This window comes from Rissa tridactyla, chromosome 1 (genome assembly GCF_028500815.1).
Source record: "Rissa tridactyla isolate bRisTri1 chromosome 1, bRisTri1.patW.cur.20221130, whole genome shotgun sequence".
In the NCBI taxonomy this organism is placed as follows: Eukaryota; Metazoa; Chordata; class Aves; order Charadriiformes; family Laridae; genus Rissa; species Rissa tridactyla.
Window position 1 is genome coordinate 192,313,974 of NC_071466.1, and position 18,005 is coordinate 192,331,978.

General features: G+C 40.4%; 1 protein-coding gene across 2 annotated transcripts in view; it reads right to left on the reverse strand.

Annotated features, from left to right (window-relative positions):
• The window catches only part of CTTNBP2 (cortactin binding protein 2), an 88,384-nt gene extending 71,172 nt beyond the window's left edge, over window positions 1-17,212 (reverse strand). Inside the window, exons 1-2 of one of the 2 annotated variants that reach the window (XR_008469180.1) lie at window positions 16,885-17,212; window positions 4,909-5,016 (exon numbers count right to left, since the gene is read on the reverse strand). Coding sequence is in view for 1 of the 2 variants with exons in the window: in XM_054219764.1 (XP_054075739.1) it covers window positions 4,909-5,016; window positions 16,885-16,953 (177 nt within the window). In the remaining variant the exon portion in view is untranslated. The remainder of the gene's footprint in view (window positions 1-4,908; window positions 5,017-16,884) is intronic. The other variant, XM_054219764.1, reaches the window with a different exon arrangement.
• Window positions 17,213-18,005: the final 793 nt, after the last annotated feature.

Here is an 18,005-nt window from a genome sequence, read left to right on the forward strand (position 1 = left end):
GAACCTGTCCAGCAACTTTAATTACTCTGGTCGATAATTTCTGTAACTTTTTCAAATCTGAATTTCTCCAACTTCAAAGTTCCACACAGGCAATGATCCCCAGAAAAGAAATAGTGTTCAAATAGAGATTAATTCAGAAAAATACTGTGCGTTCTGTATTGTACAAATCAGAGTGTACTATAACGAATTTGTAAATGCTAAGGGACACCTCCCCGCCCCCCCAGCTTTCTCTGTTTATATCAAAGCACCAACCTGCTACTTTTACAGCAATAGTAGGAGACCTTGACCCAGTTAGACAAAGTTTCAATCACTGGAGCAGGAAGCAACAGCCCTTTTTTAGAAAAAGGAATGCTATGTGTCCTTACGTATCTGCAGTTGTGCATATTATAAAGGAACAACGATGTATTGTGAAAATGTGGAAGTATGCAGATTTCATCTGCGTATTTCTTACAAATACAGTTTGGATTTCAAGTTTTGTTTTTGTTTCAAAAGCAGACTTGAAGGGATCAAAACTTTATTTAAAATAGAGTGGAACTCTACAATAAATTATGCACAAAGATGCAATAAAAAAATTAATTATTCTATGTGTTACCTTGGGTTTGGTTCTCTCTAATTTTTCATGTTGCACAGAATTAAACTGCCTTAATAAAAATCTACCACATCAACGCTACTAACTTTACTAACTAAACTTATCTCCTCTCCACCCCCCAGGATGACCAGTAAATTTAACAAGATTTCTTCCCATAATCCCAAACTAATGGCCTTTCTCACTTGTAATTTTTATTTTTTTATTTACACAGAATAGACAGAATGGACACTGCACTGGAACAATACCCTGTGGACAGACTTAAAATTCCCTAGTTCAATCTTTTCAAAGCAGAGTAACATACTCTGAAGCCTTTTTTCTGTCCTCTCATTGGGCTGCACCTTTTTGAAACTAAGCTTTAAATAAGCAGTAGTAGTTATGCAAAAATCTTAAAAGTGCAAAATGAGCAGTTAGTAGCCACGGCTACTAGTAAGTTTCAGTTTAATTTGAGAGAAATTAAACTGAAAGTCATAAAACACAAATTCATTTTATGATACTATGAATACATTGTAAATGAACAGCCAGAAGTCAAGCAACTGAAGACAATATAATTCTGAAATCCAAGAGCATTGTCTCTGTGTTAGAAAAGCAGTATTACAACAGTACTAACTGATACAGGGTATCATTTTGGAGTTTAATTTCTTTCACCGACACCTCAAACTGTGCATAATTTTACAGCTATTTTTTAAATAAGAGAAAAAAATATAATCCATAACTCACAAAATCACAACACATTAACGAGGTTATTATTTTAGATTTCTATGAGCTATTAAGTAGTAGAGTTTGCTCCATATATTGGACTGAGGCTCAATACACAAAAACAAAGAGGTCAGAAATATTTTCTGCTTAATCCATCAGAACCCATCACAGGCAAATTACACTTTTACTATGTATCAAGAAGCACTAAACTGTAATCCTGAAAAGTAAATTTCTAAAGTGATTAAAAAAGAATTAATCCAAAACAAGATTTTAGAATAGATTTAAGTGAGAACTCCATAATACATGTATATACATATAAACACACTATAAACATGTCATAGAAAAAAGACCCCAAAACGAAACCAAGAACCAGTAAGGCACAAGTTCCAACTCCATATCTTACCCAAAAATACTGTTCCTGCTCCCTAGTTCTTACCCCTTAACTTTCTGCCAGAAATCTCTGTTTCATTCTACCAGGGAATACTGGGGATAAAGTGTGGATTGCGATGATATAACACGTACATCAAGGGAAAAAACATTTGGCACACATCCATGGTCCTGTAAGAGTCAGCCTGAAAAGAAACCCTACTTATGGATGTTGAAGGTATGTGTGGGGTTCTTTTACACAACTGGCTTTATAGACAGAGAAAAAACATCAGATCTCTTTCACATCTTCAGTAAAGCACATGATGTGGCTTCACACAAAATTAGTGAAGTGGGAAATGAGGTCAGTGTAAGAATTTATACAATGGGAAAAGGACAGACTAACAGAGATGTATCAAACAGGTCTTGTTAGAATGAGAAACTTCATGCTAGGTATAGATCAAGAGTAGTACCATGTGAGTCAGTCTTTAATTGTATTCAGTGTTACCAGTTCTTTTGTGAGCAGTCAAGACTGAATCACTTTAATGCCAGAACTTGCCAGGAGAGGTATTTCCAATAGATACATAAGTACTATTTATTGCACAAATTTTACAAATACTCAGTGCAACCATGCAAAATGAGTACGGATAACGGTAGACGCACTTAGGAATGATGTAGTTAAACTTAAGTGATTATAGAGAAAAATCTGAGATGACAACCACAAGAACGGTTACTTTTTAAGAGAAGATTAAAAGATCCAGTTCTAAGAGAAGATTAAAAGATCCAGTTCTGGAGTCTTACAAAAAGACCAAGAACATATAAAACTGGTTAATACATTTATATATCACAGTGACTGAAAACTGACAGGAAGGTCACTTAAGAGGAAAAGACAACACACATATTATCTATTATAGGGATGGAAATTATCAGACTTTGACCTATCAGAGAAATTAGGCTTTGAAATAGCCCTGCAGTCCTAGTAGAATCTAAAACAAACAAACAAACAAAAAACAAAACCACAAACCAAAAAACTCCCCAAACACAAACTCACAAACTTTCCTAATTTTGAAACAGAGCTTGATCAGCTTTTGAAATAATAACATAACAAGTCTTTTCCCTTATATGAAAACCATTTTCTCCTTCTTTAAGGATACACAAAGTATATATGTCAATTTTTTGAAACAAATCAAAGTACCAAATTTGACACAATTCCAATGGAATTTTCTTGTTATTCGCTTTTACAAAAGACCTATATTTGGCTATCTAGTAGCTTATCTTGTGTGCTGCTCAGAGACTCTAGCTGTTAATACTGCTGACTTGTGGCTTCCCGAGTAAGAAGCCAGAAGATCCGAAAGTTTTGTATTCCAAGATAGCAGGCTACAGTTCTTCAGCAGGTATAACTTCCAAGTTTTCCAGTATTGGTACGGCCAACCAGGCAAGCTGCCTGGAAGATTCGAGTTCCACACGGATTTTGTTTAGAGGATATTACTACGAAATACAGGAACTGGAAATTGAGATGCAGAAGAAAAAACAAAAAAACCAAAACAAGACCAACTTTGAACATTTAAATACCTCATGTGAAATGGATCTACTTTTTATATTGATCTATATTTGTCATCAAAACCCACTGTGTACATACTATCCATTTCATCAGGTAGCTGGAAATCTGATGCAGACTTTTTCTCTCCTGGGACTGCACTCTCCTGAACATTTAATGTTTACTATTCTTAAACGTGTACTACATTCTTCTTTTTTATTTTTTTTTATTTTTTTTATTTTTATTTCATTCATTTTCAATATATCCATTATTTGGTATGCAGTGTAGTAGCTTCTTCATGAATATGTATTAGAGAAAATTCTCTGAATATTCTATTTGCATTGCTCCAAAGTCAGAACAGTCAAAAAAAGAGATTCTGGATCTGGTGTGCACATTGTTTACCCTTTTACAAAACCTTAATTGGCAGTCAGGTATAATAAAAAGTCCTAGTCCAGGCAACTGAGATGTGAAACTGTAAAACAGCTAGATAAAAACGCAGCACATTTCAACATGTATGTATACCTGAAGGCCAAACACCAAATGACTTCAAAGTGCAGTAATCCCCCAGAAACATATTGCTTACAGTGTCTTATTGTCATTACAAAATGAAAATTGTATTTTATAAGAGAGATTTATACCAATAAAGTCTTTAGTTATTAACACAGGTATATCAATGGCCGCTACTTTAAAGCTCCGTTTGAATCAAGTGATCTGAAGCCACCACAAAACAAATTAAAATTAAATAAAAATAAATTTACAACTGTTACTGTGACATTACAAGTGGAAAATATTCACATACTACTTGATAATCATTACACATACTACTAAAAACTAGTATTAGAAATATTTTGTTACATTGACTTTTTGCTTTAAGAGATCTTAAAGGGCATAATTTCCCTCTATCAACTATAAAGCTACACTTATTTTCAAACCATGTAAGGCTGTTTCTCCCCTTAAACCTGTAGGCTGTTTGGCAGCTGTGTTAAATTTTATTCTGTTTTGGACCAACTTAAAAGTCTTTACATTCATAAAAATGTATCATCTTCTGATTAAAATACAGTTTTGTTTGTACGTTTCCAGTCAACTTTCTAAGTTGCCTTTCAGACTGCAACCTTCTGAAGCAGAAAACCAACCTTCACATGTGCCTAGCACAGCAAAAATCTAACCAAGTACTTGTGAGTGCTGTCAGGAGTATATAACTGTATTTCACTTTTTATTAAAAAAAACAAGAAAACCCAAACAACTCAATAAACCAAAAAGCACCACAAAAACTTTTCCATAAGTGGACATGACCATCCAATTTTTTCCCCTCTTTCCATCTCAAAGAAAATGAATGCATTGGATTGACTAGATGCACAAACATATAGACCATTAGAACAAGTGAGGAATGGACTGAATTTGCCTTTGAAGCTATTACTTCCTTTCACAGATAACTGGCTCTATAATATAAAAGAATTTAAAGAGGAAGTAATTTTGCAGTTTTCACACTTATTTCTCTGAAATTTTGTTGGTATCTTATACCAAAATTACATAGAATTACTGAATTGCAACAATTAAACAACATATTTTGTGATTACTGAGATTTAGTTAACCTAAAACTTAAAAAACCCAATTTACTCTTCCACTAATAATATTCTATGCACAGTGTAAAGGAAGTGGTAAAAGAAAATTACGAAAAAAAACCCCAAAAATGCAAGCAAACCACAACAACCCAGTAACTTACCCGCAAGGCTTCAATTACAAGGTCTCGTGCTTCTAGTTCTCCTTCCATTACACTCAAAAGCATCCGCAATTCTGGCTTGCTCAAGTTATCCACATCAAACTCTCTTTTCTGTAAGAAACAAAACACTGATGAACACAATAACTAACTGATTGCAATAGTTAATGGAGATTTGAAAGATAAACTTATCAGCATCCTAATTATGGGTTTCTCAAATATCTGTAACTGTAAAAAGTTGAGGTGGCTTTATTTGTAATATATACAGTCAAAATTAATAGCAAATAGTTTGATTCTTTTTATTGAAAGTGAAGAAATTAAAAGCCCACCAGTATGACACTGTTACAAATCCTACATCGTTGCAAGGAATTGATCCTACAAAATCTTGTGAATGATAAGGGTGAAATGTTAAAGAAACGAACTTTGTGACTAACAGTTCCCATATGCAGCCTCACAGAGACCAAAACAGTTCAGCAGATCCGAAATAGCACATCAGGGATGAAGGGAAGAGAGGGTGAAAAGAACCTAGACCACAGCACACCTCTTCCGGTGTAACCTGTGCCTCACTTGCAAATAACTACCATGTCATCACAGTATACTGGGCTGAATGTGAATTTTTGAAGCACAACTTGTGAAAAGACATGAAATCTTATCTATATGCTGTCTTTGCAGTCCCATTTGTTTGGCTGGAGGGTACAGTTCAGGTTTAAGAGGCACTGACAAACAACAGTTCAACAACAATATCTTCTCACACCAGTTACCAAGATCACTGTGAGTCTGACTTCCACTCCTAGCAAGACAGTAGAAGGAGTTTAGACTGACAAATAAGATCACTGAGTGCATGCATAAACACTGTCTGCTGGGAATACTAGTATGGCCTCTGTAAAACCAAATCCACCTCACAAACTGCCACAGTTCTGTAACAATGTCAATAGATACATAGGTAAAGGGGATCCACTGGACACTAATATATTTGAATTTTCTAGAAGTATTGGACAAGGTTCTATACCAAATATTATTACAGAAACTCCTTTCCAACAGAATTGTATGAAAAGACACTTCAGGGAGAGGCAGCAAACACTATGGGTAACAAACACTTTTCAAGATGGAGACAGGTAAGCAGTGGGGCGCCTCTGGGACCAGTTTTATTCGACTTCTTCATCAATAACCCAGAAAAAGGATAGAGAAGTGGCAGGGGTATCTGCCTCATGTGGGAGTTGGCACATAATTCCTCACTTACAAGGTTATCACCCTCATTTTGCCACTATATAAACACTGATAATGAAACCCACATCTCAAGTACTGCATAAAGTCCTAATCTAAAGGTATAGAATTGGCCAACTAAAAGAATGAAGAGAGATGGACTAACTACTATATGACGAAAGCCCACAAGGCTGGAAGTCTTGATTTTGGAGGTGGGGTGGGGGAAATGTTATTAACATTTACAAAAATCACAAATGTAGTAGATAAGATTAATACAAATCTCTTGTTCATCAATATCCACAATGCTAACACAAGTAGACGCTTGGTGAAATTAGAAGGGGATCATTTTAAGGGAGAGAAAACAACATTTATTCCACATACCAGATTCAGCTGACCAGCTTGATTTCCAATACATTATTCCCTGCAAGGGAAATGCTATGGTCCTTGCTGTGATGTGTCTCCTAGCAAAGCCCTGAGATGCAGACCCTCAGCTACCTTCAGTATGAAGTAATCAGTTGCCAAATTAGCTGAACTGTGTATCTGGATATACCATCTATTTTCCCTAAAGGATGTAAAATTTAAGAGTTCAGCTACCCAGGAGCTTAACTTCAGCACCGGAAAATCCAATAAAAATTAAAGCAAGTACCATTTCAGCTTTATCAAGGCAAGAAGAGGGCAAAATAGTTGTTCTTCCCTCAGGCTAGAAGGCCATAGATCAAAACTACCCAAAAGCTATAACTGTATTAGATTTACTCTGTGTTCCATTATTACTTTGTAGTTAAAACACACAGAGGTGCACAAATGGCTAGTGAGAATTGTATGCCAGAACTTTAGAACTTCAGCTATTTGCATTCAATGAATATTGGATTGAGCTGCTTCATTTATGTGAACAGCATGGATCAACAACCAGAGCAATGATTCCTATTAAGTGTAACTGTTTCAGGGACAGGACCATCCACTCGAATATTTCTACACTGAACAATAGCTATCGTCTATTTTTGCTGCCTGGGTCAGCTATTTCTCTAATCCAAGAGATACCTCTTACCCTTCATGCCAATGGACCACGAAAAACAACTAAAAGGCTATTTCCTAACATACCCCTCACAATTCTTCTATACGGTGCTCACCAATCTATGGACATGTATAACGTGAAAAGTTACTAAACGTACACAGTTCCTCACATAATCTAGTGACAGTAGACTACATTTTACCTTACAGGCTGCAGCAGATTTCACTCTCAGTACTTCTAACTAATAAATTTAATTCAGTCAGATAGGAGGACCCACTTATGCACCCTCCTTCTTCTACGAACCACTTCATAATACCTAATAGCTCAAGGACAGCAGCTGATTTATTCATATAACTTCCTTTATAATAGAGAAAAACTGTCTCCATTTTTCAGATGGAAAACTGATGCAAAGATATGAAGTATTTTTTTCCAAACCACACAAAAATCAAGTAGTGTACAACACAATTTTCGGTAACAGTCTTTTAAGTCTCTGTTCACTGGTTTAACTACTACATTAGCTTCCTTTCTAAAATATGCTTGCCTCCTCTGACAAAAAAGGCACCCAAGGTTTCCGATAGACAGGGACAAAGTTAAGAGTATCCACAAAAGCACGCTGCAAAAAACATGAGCCTACTCTTTTCTCCAAGTCAGTAAATTCAACTTGTCAGGAGGTATAACACAGGGCAGTTATTAGTCAAAACACTGACTGTACATCACAGTTGAAACTTCATTTCTGCAGTCTTCCACAAGACATAAATGAAAACGCTCTTACATTCTTAACAAACCAGAGGCATTCTTCAACATATGTGATGCAGTGATGAGCTTTTTTAACTAAGCATCTGATCAAGCAATTAAAGTAAATTTTGTTCAAGCATGCACCCTGAACTAGAACACATGAAAAGACAGCAACAACAAGCAATTAGAAGTGTTCTCTTGTAATATATAGTTAGATATAAATAAACAAAAAAAAATGTTACTAGAAAGACATACCAACAAGACACACAGCTTAGTTTTTATATTTTCGATTTTAAAACTTGAAATATGAACTAGCAAACCCACTTCACATATGAACAGCTCTAGCATATCAGACTAAAAGCCACTTAGCTGAGCATCCTGTCTCCAAAAACAGCAAATAATGGATGCCTTGAAATCAGTACCAAAGCAGGACAAGCACATAATGATATTTCCCAGAAATACTCTCCCAGCCTCCAGCAATTTTCAGTTTATGCACCTTCTGAGCCAGAAATTGTGATTTTGCAGATAATAGCTCTTGGCTGACATACCTGTTGTGAAGTTGCCCCATTGAGTTTTGAAGTTCTAGGTAATTTTAGCATCCACAACATTCCACCACATTCCACAGCATGACTACATATTTTACAAAGAACCACCACCTTTGCCATCAATCTGCCATCGGCTATTTTTATTTGATGCCTTCTGAGTCACTAAACACAGAAAACCTAATCTATTATTATCACACACTCCATGCTACACACTCTACCAGACAAGTCTTCACATACACATGAGGAATAAACAAAATTTCCCAAAACTGATATCCAAAATCAACCAGAAAAGACACAATCAGAAAACATAAAATAAAGAACGTAAGAACTTTTCAGGTTGAAAGAGAAAAGAAGTCTATTTTGGGGCAGAAGTACCTGCCATCCATTTATAGAAGAGATGGTGTACAGCAAATGGCATCAATCAGATGTGCATCATTATTTTACCATTAAATAAAAATACAACCCATCGTTTTTCAAGTCTTGTTTATGAATAATTTTATGCCCACTGAGGCTTTCTTATCATAACTTTATTTGACAAATTCCAAAATTTTAATGACCACTTTTTTACAGTACTTTAAGGACATCTTAGATTTGTTCACTATAGATAAGCAACCTCGAATCCCCTCACACAGGGTAAGAGTGTGCATGGCAGTTGCTGACAAAGCTACCACACCTTCTCCCCACGCGTGTGTCCGAATCAGTACTCATGGAGCTACAATATAGCGGGAACAAAATACATGGTTTAAAGATTTAATATATTCTCAAGCATAGTGGTAAAAACATTTTTAAGATTTGGGTAGATAAAGCATATGATGTAATAAAACTATCCTTCCTCTTAAACACTTCCCTGCCATCTTCTGGGGACAAAAATGTCAGTCATAGTAGGCTTGCCTGAAGTTCTCATTCAGATGGAGCGCTGTTTGCCGCAATCATAGAGAAAACCGTTGTTTAGCTCTAGAAAAGTAACCTTCCTAACATCTTCCAGCAGAGCAATAAGTCTTAGACCTCCAGACAATAAAGACTGCATTAGTAGCTCATGGCTTATGTGTCATCTGGGGTTTAGCTACAATACCTCTGGTAAAATGCCAAGCTGTAACAATTTAACCAACAATTTAACAACTATGTAACCGAGCCATCCGTTATATTGGTTTTATAACGGAGATACATGAATATGTTGCTCCAGGGTGAAATTTGGCATACACAACCAAAACACAAGAGAATTTTTTTCTCTACCTCTTTTGGATTTTAAAATGTCTGGTTTATTTGATTTATAAGAACAAAGTACCTGAAAAAGACTACAACTTCAGTCCTCTATGTCTCTAAAACTCCCCATATTATTTTTCCAGATCAGTTTTGTAAGGGGTGTGTGTTGCCTGGCAGCAAGTGCACTGACAATAAAGCAAACAGCTAATTAGCTAAAACTCATTCAACTACCTGTGTATGCATCACAAAGAGTACAGGCAAAATGATAACCTGCATTGATAAAGATTAAAAGAAGCTCTACCATGACCCAAAAAGAAGACAAAAGCATCTCTTCTGAACAAGAGAAGGATGATTTAGGACAGCAGTGACCAAACTGGGCAGGCATTTTTCCACCTCCGTCATCTTTGGACCCAAAGACAGAAAGAACATGAAATCTGAAGGTCACCAAGAGGCACAGGAACAGAAGGGACTCTTTCCCACGTGCATAGCTCTTTAGAGCAGAGATGGTGAAAGTCTTTAGGGTTACATTTATTCCACCACCCTCCCACAAAACAAAACAAAAAAATTCTTGTGAGGCAGTGCTAACACTTTGATTTTGCTGACCTAGACCAGTTGATAGCACAGGCAACTTCAGGGACTAAGAGTGCTGGCGTGCTGTTCATTGTGCCACCACATCAGCTGTTACAAACTCTGCTGCCTGCAGCAGAAGTCTGGAGAGGTAAAGGATAAGAGCCACAGCTTCGTGCTTTCCTTAAGCAGAACAAAGACAAAAAACAAGGTAGCTGTGCATTAATCACAAATGACCACGGAAAACAAGCTCATTTCTGCTCAGAAAGCAGCTATATAGCCTTTTTAAAGATGGAGCTGGGTAATAACACAGCACTTGGGAAAGAAACCTGTGGAGCATAACTGAGGGCTAAAGTGGAAAGACGGGGGGGAGAAGTATAAAAATGGTGTACAGGAAAACACAAAGGGAAAAGCTGCCAAAAAAAAAAAAGGAAAAAAAAAGAAGCCTTTCAAAAGGGAAGGGAAAGGTACATATCTACATTTGTTACACATTTTATATCAAGTTCCATTAAATACACACAAGAATCCTCTTGAGGATTCACAAAGCAGACTTACAAGATGAGGTTCTAAAACCAAAAAGGTTTGATCAGGCTATATGAAATAAACTTTTAATATCATGATGGCCTCACATCTGTCAGACCCATGAAACAACTACCAGGGAAACACAACCACAATTCATATATTTTGCAACCTCAAGTAGGTCCCCCAGGTACAACTCATCTGACCAAGTACAAAGATCTGTTTTGACTAATTCTATTTAGTTGCCTACATAGAAGCATCTAATGCAATCTGAAACATCTGGGGGGTCAGAGATATGTATTTGGGACAGGTAGATATGATACAGGACCTAGGACATCCATGCCATCTGGACTGGTAGCAGGCGGCCAGCTGGGATACCCCAGAGTATCACATAGCGGCTACTAAAAAGGAAGCCCTCAAGACCTAAAGGCAGGTGTGAGCTATGTAAGGTAGGTATCTAAGGTCCCTATATTTTCAATGGAGAACTGATCAACCTTGTAAAAACAGCCAAGAAAGCTATTCGGCTAACCAGCCACCAGAACTGTTTTGCTCATGGCTCCACTGACTGTATTGGTCAGATTTCCACTGACCATAATAGGATATCAAACACTATGCACACATGTAGACACCTAAATTTAAGTGTCTTGAACCGCATCCATACCTCCAAGAGTCAGCTACCGAAGTCACTTCACTCAAAACCAGAGCAGCTCACAAAGCTGTTCCTAAAACCAGTTATTCCTTCTAACCACTTACTTCACCAACTATAAAAGGAAGCTTCAAGACCTAGCTCAACATAAACATGGGTATGTGGTCAAATGAATCCTAACCTTTTTCTAATAAAGAAAACACTGCAAACAGAATGAGTATTAAAAGAAGTGGTTATAATAACCATAGAGTATTCACGAATACTTCAGGGAAAACCACAATTTATTACTTTGGCTGCGGAAGGCTTGTTCTTTAGTTTGAAACTAGGGTAAGAGTCTGTGGCCACATGCATCTCCCAAAATTATCTGACGCAAAAAATACATGTCCATTTCCCACCCCATCCAAGATCAACTTAAGAAGATGTGACCTATAGGAATGTTCTTGGCAACAGAAACAAATATGAAGGCAGAGAATATCTTTCAAGGAAAAGCAACACCGTGGAACTTGCTCCTCAACCAAGACATGAGTTTCTTGCTGAAGAGAATATCAGCTGATGTTAACATCCAGGACTTATATAAAATTTCATACAGTTGTATCTGAGGGATCATGAGGGGACTGTAAATGCATTTAATTATTCCCATCCATTAGGTCAATGACTTTTATTGGATTATTCATCACATGAAGTTACCTGATTATTCTGCCCTCTTCTTCCCCCAGCACAGCTCCCTTGCTTTCTGTTTTTTTCAAAGGTTTTCTTTAAAAGGTATGGGGGAGGTTTTGTTTAGTTGTTGTGGGGTTTTTTGGCTTGAGCTAACTGCAAAACTTTTAACAGCTTCAACATTAACCATAAATATACCTCAAAACTGGGAAATTTATTTTGGAAACAAAAAAACCCAGCCCCCGACCCCTCAAAAATTAGTAAGACACTGACCTTTGCACATACCCAGATATCGTCATAGCTGTTAAAACATTTTTGCAGTCTATTAACAGCCACAAAGGTACTTAGTCATTTTTTATTTCAGTGCAAGTTAGGTAACTAAGTTCTTTTTTTAATGGATCTAGGCCCACAACCCTTCAATAACCATGTTTAAACACTTACGTAAATTTAACAGGTAATTTCTATTCAGAAAGTTGCTTTCAGACAAGTCACTTCTAAGGCAAACAGTATATGATTAGATCCAGGTACAGGTACACATTGTTGAACCTATCTTAAGAAGTCTTCCAGAATTTTACACCTTAGAACCAAAAAACAATGACCAAAAAATATTTAATTCACATACCATAGAGGCAGTACCTCTTCCCTAAGCCTGCTTGATACCTTCCTGTTTACATATTCAAGGATTCCACAGGTATTGTAAATCAACTGATCCCTTTCTTGGGTAGGAGTGTCGGCAGAGGCAGACCTCAAACTGTTGGCTTCCTGAGCTCTTTCCTTCCAGTTCAAATTTGCATCTCTATTCTGATCTTGCTATATCACCTTTGAGGCCAAAGCAACGCTTACACAAATGAAGTCAAAGTGGTTGGGAAAAACAACAGGACGTACTGCATCCCACAGATTTGCACCTCCATGGCACTTTCACACATCTGGCTCACAGCATTGCCCCTCTGTACTTCACCTTTAATGACAGGCAGTGTGACAAGTCCACATTTGGAAGAGAAAGGAACATTTACAAAGTGGACTACATTCAGTGGCTTTCTTTTCTCATTCCGCAGGACCTTCACAACAAGAGAAGAGAGGCTGTGCTGCAGGTTGTGGAGTAGAAGGCACAGAAAAAGCAATGCTGTAGTTTAAGTCAGGGGGAGAAGAGTCAGAAAGGAAGTTTGAAGTATATCACTGCAAGATGGATCGAGACCAATCTCTCATCACAGAGGAGCAGCAGGACTGAACCAGACAGAACTGTGCTGTCTCTGCACCTCATCTACATGTTGAAACTACACAACAGCATCGTGCACCTGACTGCATGAAAACAACTTCTCTGAACAATAACGCTACACTGAGAACTTGTATTCAGATGAAGACAGTGGTATTTAACAGAAGTCCTTTTGCAAGTGACCATTTTCCAGGACGTAATCCCTAATAAGAGATCCCTAATAAGCTTTTCAAGGCTTATGGTCTCATTTTCTGCTACTTGCAATATTTTTCAGATATGGATCTTTCCAACTGATCTAAATCAGCCTGTATAATTGGTCTGATCACACCATTATTTAGCATTTCATTATATAGACCAGAATGGCAGTTCTACTACAAGCGTTCTTGCAGATCAATATAATGTGAACATACCACCAAGCTAAGCATAAAGTCCTACACAACGTCACCACAAAGTGATATGTAATTACTCTCAATTTATCAATTTTTTAAAATATTGACAGGTTTTTTCCGTAGTGCAACTTTTTTGCACTGTTACATGACCCTCAGCAGCCCAGACTGATCCTTTTGGGTATGCACACATCATTCTCAATGAATTTTTGACCGATGAAGACAGCAGCAAAATCCCTACTCACTTTAGAGGAGTCAAGATTCCACTCTACCATCATCCTTTACACGTACAGCTTTACAGACAGTGGAAGATACTGTCTTTCAGACAAAAATAATGTTTATCCTTTTGATCACTGGTCAAGCAAAAATCAAACACAGAAATATTGCTGAATAATTTTAACAAACTTTGTGTTTGATATAACAGGCTTTTCATAGGATTTTTTAAAGCTACACTGGAGCTGTAACGTGTGACAAGCCAGCTCTCTATGCACAGCAGGCTGATGTTCAATGTTTCAACAAAAAGACTGTCAAATTGGATTATTTCTTGCTATTATATAATCATTATTGGTAGACATTATGCAGATGGCAGGCATTCAAAGATGTTTAAAATACACACACATGTTTTCTCTCAATTCTAGTCCAAATTGCACCAACACGATTTCACTGGCTTCAGTGCAATCAAGCCGTGGAGGTATGAAAAAGGACCAGAACCACTCCCCTGCCATTTTTCCTTGTCATCCTTACCACAATAAAAATTACCAATATTTTGTGGGAAAGAAGTGGTGGGCTTACCAAATGCTGTGCTCCATCCAAGGAAACTCAGAATGACAAGATTATAGGCTTTGCTCCTACATAACATACTATAGAACAGTCTAGGCTTTTTCAGTGAAATTCACTGGTGAATGCAAAACAAGGAGGGAGAGAGGCACTTTTAATCCTTTTCTACAGTGCTTCTAAAAGCAGCAAAAAAAGTCCTTCTTTCCAGTGATGTTACTGATAGCGTACCAATATGCAATAACAGCATTTAGTATCAAGAAACCCTACTGCACCATCCTGCTTACACTATAAAATTTACACATTAACATATTACTATTACAAATACTGTTTGTACAGTTTTTTACTGCACCATTTGTACAATCAGGATTCTGAGAACTAAAGAAGAAAAAAACCCTAAAATAGTACTGAAAATAATATTTTGTTATTAGTTGAAGTTTAGCGTGATTTAAAAGATAGTCATCTGGATGCTTTCCATCATCCTAAAAGTAAGATGATCCAATTCGTAATACTGTACCTTGAGCTTAAAGATAGAAAAAAAAGATGTTCATGCAAACCCTCCAAAAGGAATATTGGAGTATTGTATAAATACTTTTAAAAATCTTTTCATGGCACAGAGGAGTTCTTTTTACTTTCCTGCACAAGAGATAAAATCAAATCAACAATACAACATTTATATGTCAAGGAAAAAAAAAAGATGAAAGGGAATATTAAATATTTCATCATAGAATAGTTTGAGTTGGAAGGGACCTAATGACTGAAGGCAAATTAAAAATAACAGCAATTATTTAGAAAATATTTTTAATTGCTTAAGTATAGCTATTACTTTTGTTAGGGAGCAACACACAGGTTACTTCCTAGCACCTCTTCAGTTTTCAAAAAATATTTTAATAGCGATGTGCAGTGTAGGGTTATCACTCCTACATTCCACAATCAGAACGCTAAATAGCATGAGTGGCTTACACTGTGTTGCCTAACAGGACAATCCTGGAGTGCTACGTGATTACGAGCTACTTGTTTAAGTTATTAAAGCTGCACCTTAAGGCTGTAATAATATGAGTATGCTAAAGAATTCAGTATAAATATTTTTTTACTCATTACTAGGGCTTTAAAGTATTTAATAGTTTGCTTTTATGAATTCTTACCTTAATATTAATTTATGTCATGATTACATCATTGCTTAAAAAGACAGTGATGTTATATTCAATGTGTAAGGTGTACTTTTTTTAAATAAAACTCAATTTCCACGACAATGAAGAAATTAAAACACGCAAGGAAGACTAAGAACACAGTTGGAACAGGGTTTCAGTTAAGAATTAGTGCCTGTTTGAAAGAAAACAAAATAATAATAAAAAAAAGTGCCAGGAAGAACCTCCATTAGCGTCCCCTCCCTTCAGGGGGTCATCACCCTCAGAAACGATCATAGAAGCGTCTAGGTTGGAAGGGACCTTTCAGATCACCGAGTCCAACCATAGTCGTGCACCACAGTGGTTTTACTGCCCTAAACTTCGCGTGTCCCTACGAGGCCGAGCACTTACAGCCTGATTTTGGACCTGGCCGCCCTTCTCTCACGCTGGCAGTCAACCAGGGAATTAACACCGGGATGATTAGCCCCTGGTCTGTCCCCCTGGGCAGGTCTGACCACGCCGGGTCCGGGATGCGCCGGGCAAGGGAAGGGCTGAGAAGGGTCGCCCACCGCAGGGGCGAGGAGCCGGCGACCCACCGCAGGACAGGCCACCCGAGGGGACGGACCCCCGCTCCCCTGAGGGGGGTCAGGCCGGGGAGAGGAGCCCGCCGCTCGCCAAGCACCCGGCTGGCACCACACCACGTCCCTCCACCTCCCCCAGAGAAGACACGCCGGGATGGCGGGGTTTCTGCTCGGCTTTTGGGGGCATTTTAAGATAGGGAGACAGATCCTGCCCCTGAGGCGCCGGCCCGGGGAGGGGAGGTGTCCCAACACACCGGGGAAACGAGGCTGCCCCGCCGCCGAAAACGCCACACGGCGAGGAAAGGAGGAGAAAGCAAGGTCCTTGGCGAGACCGGCAAAGGGTTAAAGATCAACATTCCCGCCCCAGGTCTGACAGGTCCCACCGCCCCGGCCGCTGTCACCACCTCAGCCCGCCCGCAGAGACCGGGGCGCAACCGCCCTGGTCGCGGCAAGCGGCGGGAAAAGGGGTGTGAGAGAGGCGAAAGCGGGGAGCGGACGCCCCCCCGCCCCGCTCCTCCTCCCTTGCCCCCTCACGGGCCAGCGGGAAGGAACAATGGGGGAGAGAACCCGCCGCCCCCGTTGTGGGGAGGAGGGAGGCCGGCCGAGAGGGAAACCCCCGCGCCCCTCTCTCTTCTCCCCCCGCGGGGCGGGATGGGGCTCGGCTGCGGCGGTCCCGCCGCAGCCGAGCCCCTTCCCGCCCCGGCGGGGGAGAAGGAGGGCGGAGGGACGGAGTGGGGGAGGCAGGTCTCCAGTTGCATCCCCACAGGGAGCCCTCCTCGCCCCGACCGGGTCGAACCCCCGCCGCTGAGCCGGTTACCGCTGCCGTGGCCGCCGAGTCCTCCCTCCCGCCGGAGCCCGGCTCGCCGCTCGCTCCCTCCGTCGCCATCTTCCCGCTGTAACGGCTCCGGCGCGGAGAGCGGCGCGGAGCCGAGTGGCGGCAGCCGCCGCCGCCGCCCGCCGCTTAACCCCCTCCCCGCCGGCCAGCGGGGAGGCTTAACCCCTCCGGCGCCGCGCTAGGCGGGGCTGCCGGAGCCGAGCCGCCCCCCTTCTCGCCGACCGAGACGAGCGACTCCCGCCGGCGGGCCCTCGGGTTTCCCCAACCACCCCCCCACCTTCCCCGTCCGCCATGAGGCGGCCCGGAGCCAGGCGGAGGAGGGGGAGCGGGACCCCGCCGCGCAATGGTGGCTGAGGGGAGTGCCCGCGCTGCCCGGGCCCCACGCAGGCGGGCACCGCTCTCCTCCCTTCCCTCCCCCGTGGCTCAGGGAGAAGGAGAATGAAGGTGGGGGGGGGGAAAAAAGGAAAAAAAAAAGGTTTTTTACGGTGGGCTTGGCTCACCTGATGGGTGGGATCCTTAAACCAGCTGAAGCCTTTGAGGGAAGGGCATCTGTCTGCCTATTCCTTCTAGGGGTGCTGACAGGAGTCGCTTCTCCTTTTCCCTCCACTTCCCCCGTGGAGGGGCTGGGGGAGGACATTTCTGCCCCCAGACCTTGCTTACTGGCCTGTTTTCAAGGCAGGGTGGCTTCAGAGCCTGTGTGAGGGTGGACCTTCATCCAGGCCCAACATTTCAGTGCCTTTCAGCCCCAGCCCTGGAGCCCACCCTGGCCTGGGGCTGCCCTTTGCTGTACCAAAGCCAAAGCCTGTTCTAACTCCTCCAGAGGAAGGTGCAGGCTGCTGAGCTGAACCAGCTACCACACAGGCTAAACCTTCCCCCCCGGGAGCACCCCTCCATCTGTGCTGCTCTCTCTGCTTCCCAGGGGATGATCCTCAAAGTCTTGCCCCACTGCTTTCCCCCTGCAATGGGAACCTACCTGGTGAGCTACACACTGAAACCAAATCCAAATGTACACTCCTCTGGAACCAACCTACATCCATTACAGGCTGAATTTGCAACACCGTTTACTCTGCAGCTACCTACAACCTCCACCAGCATCAGGCTGC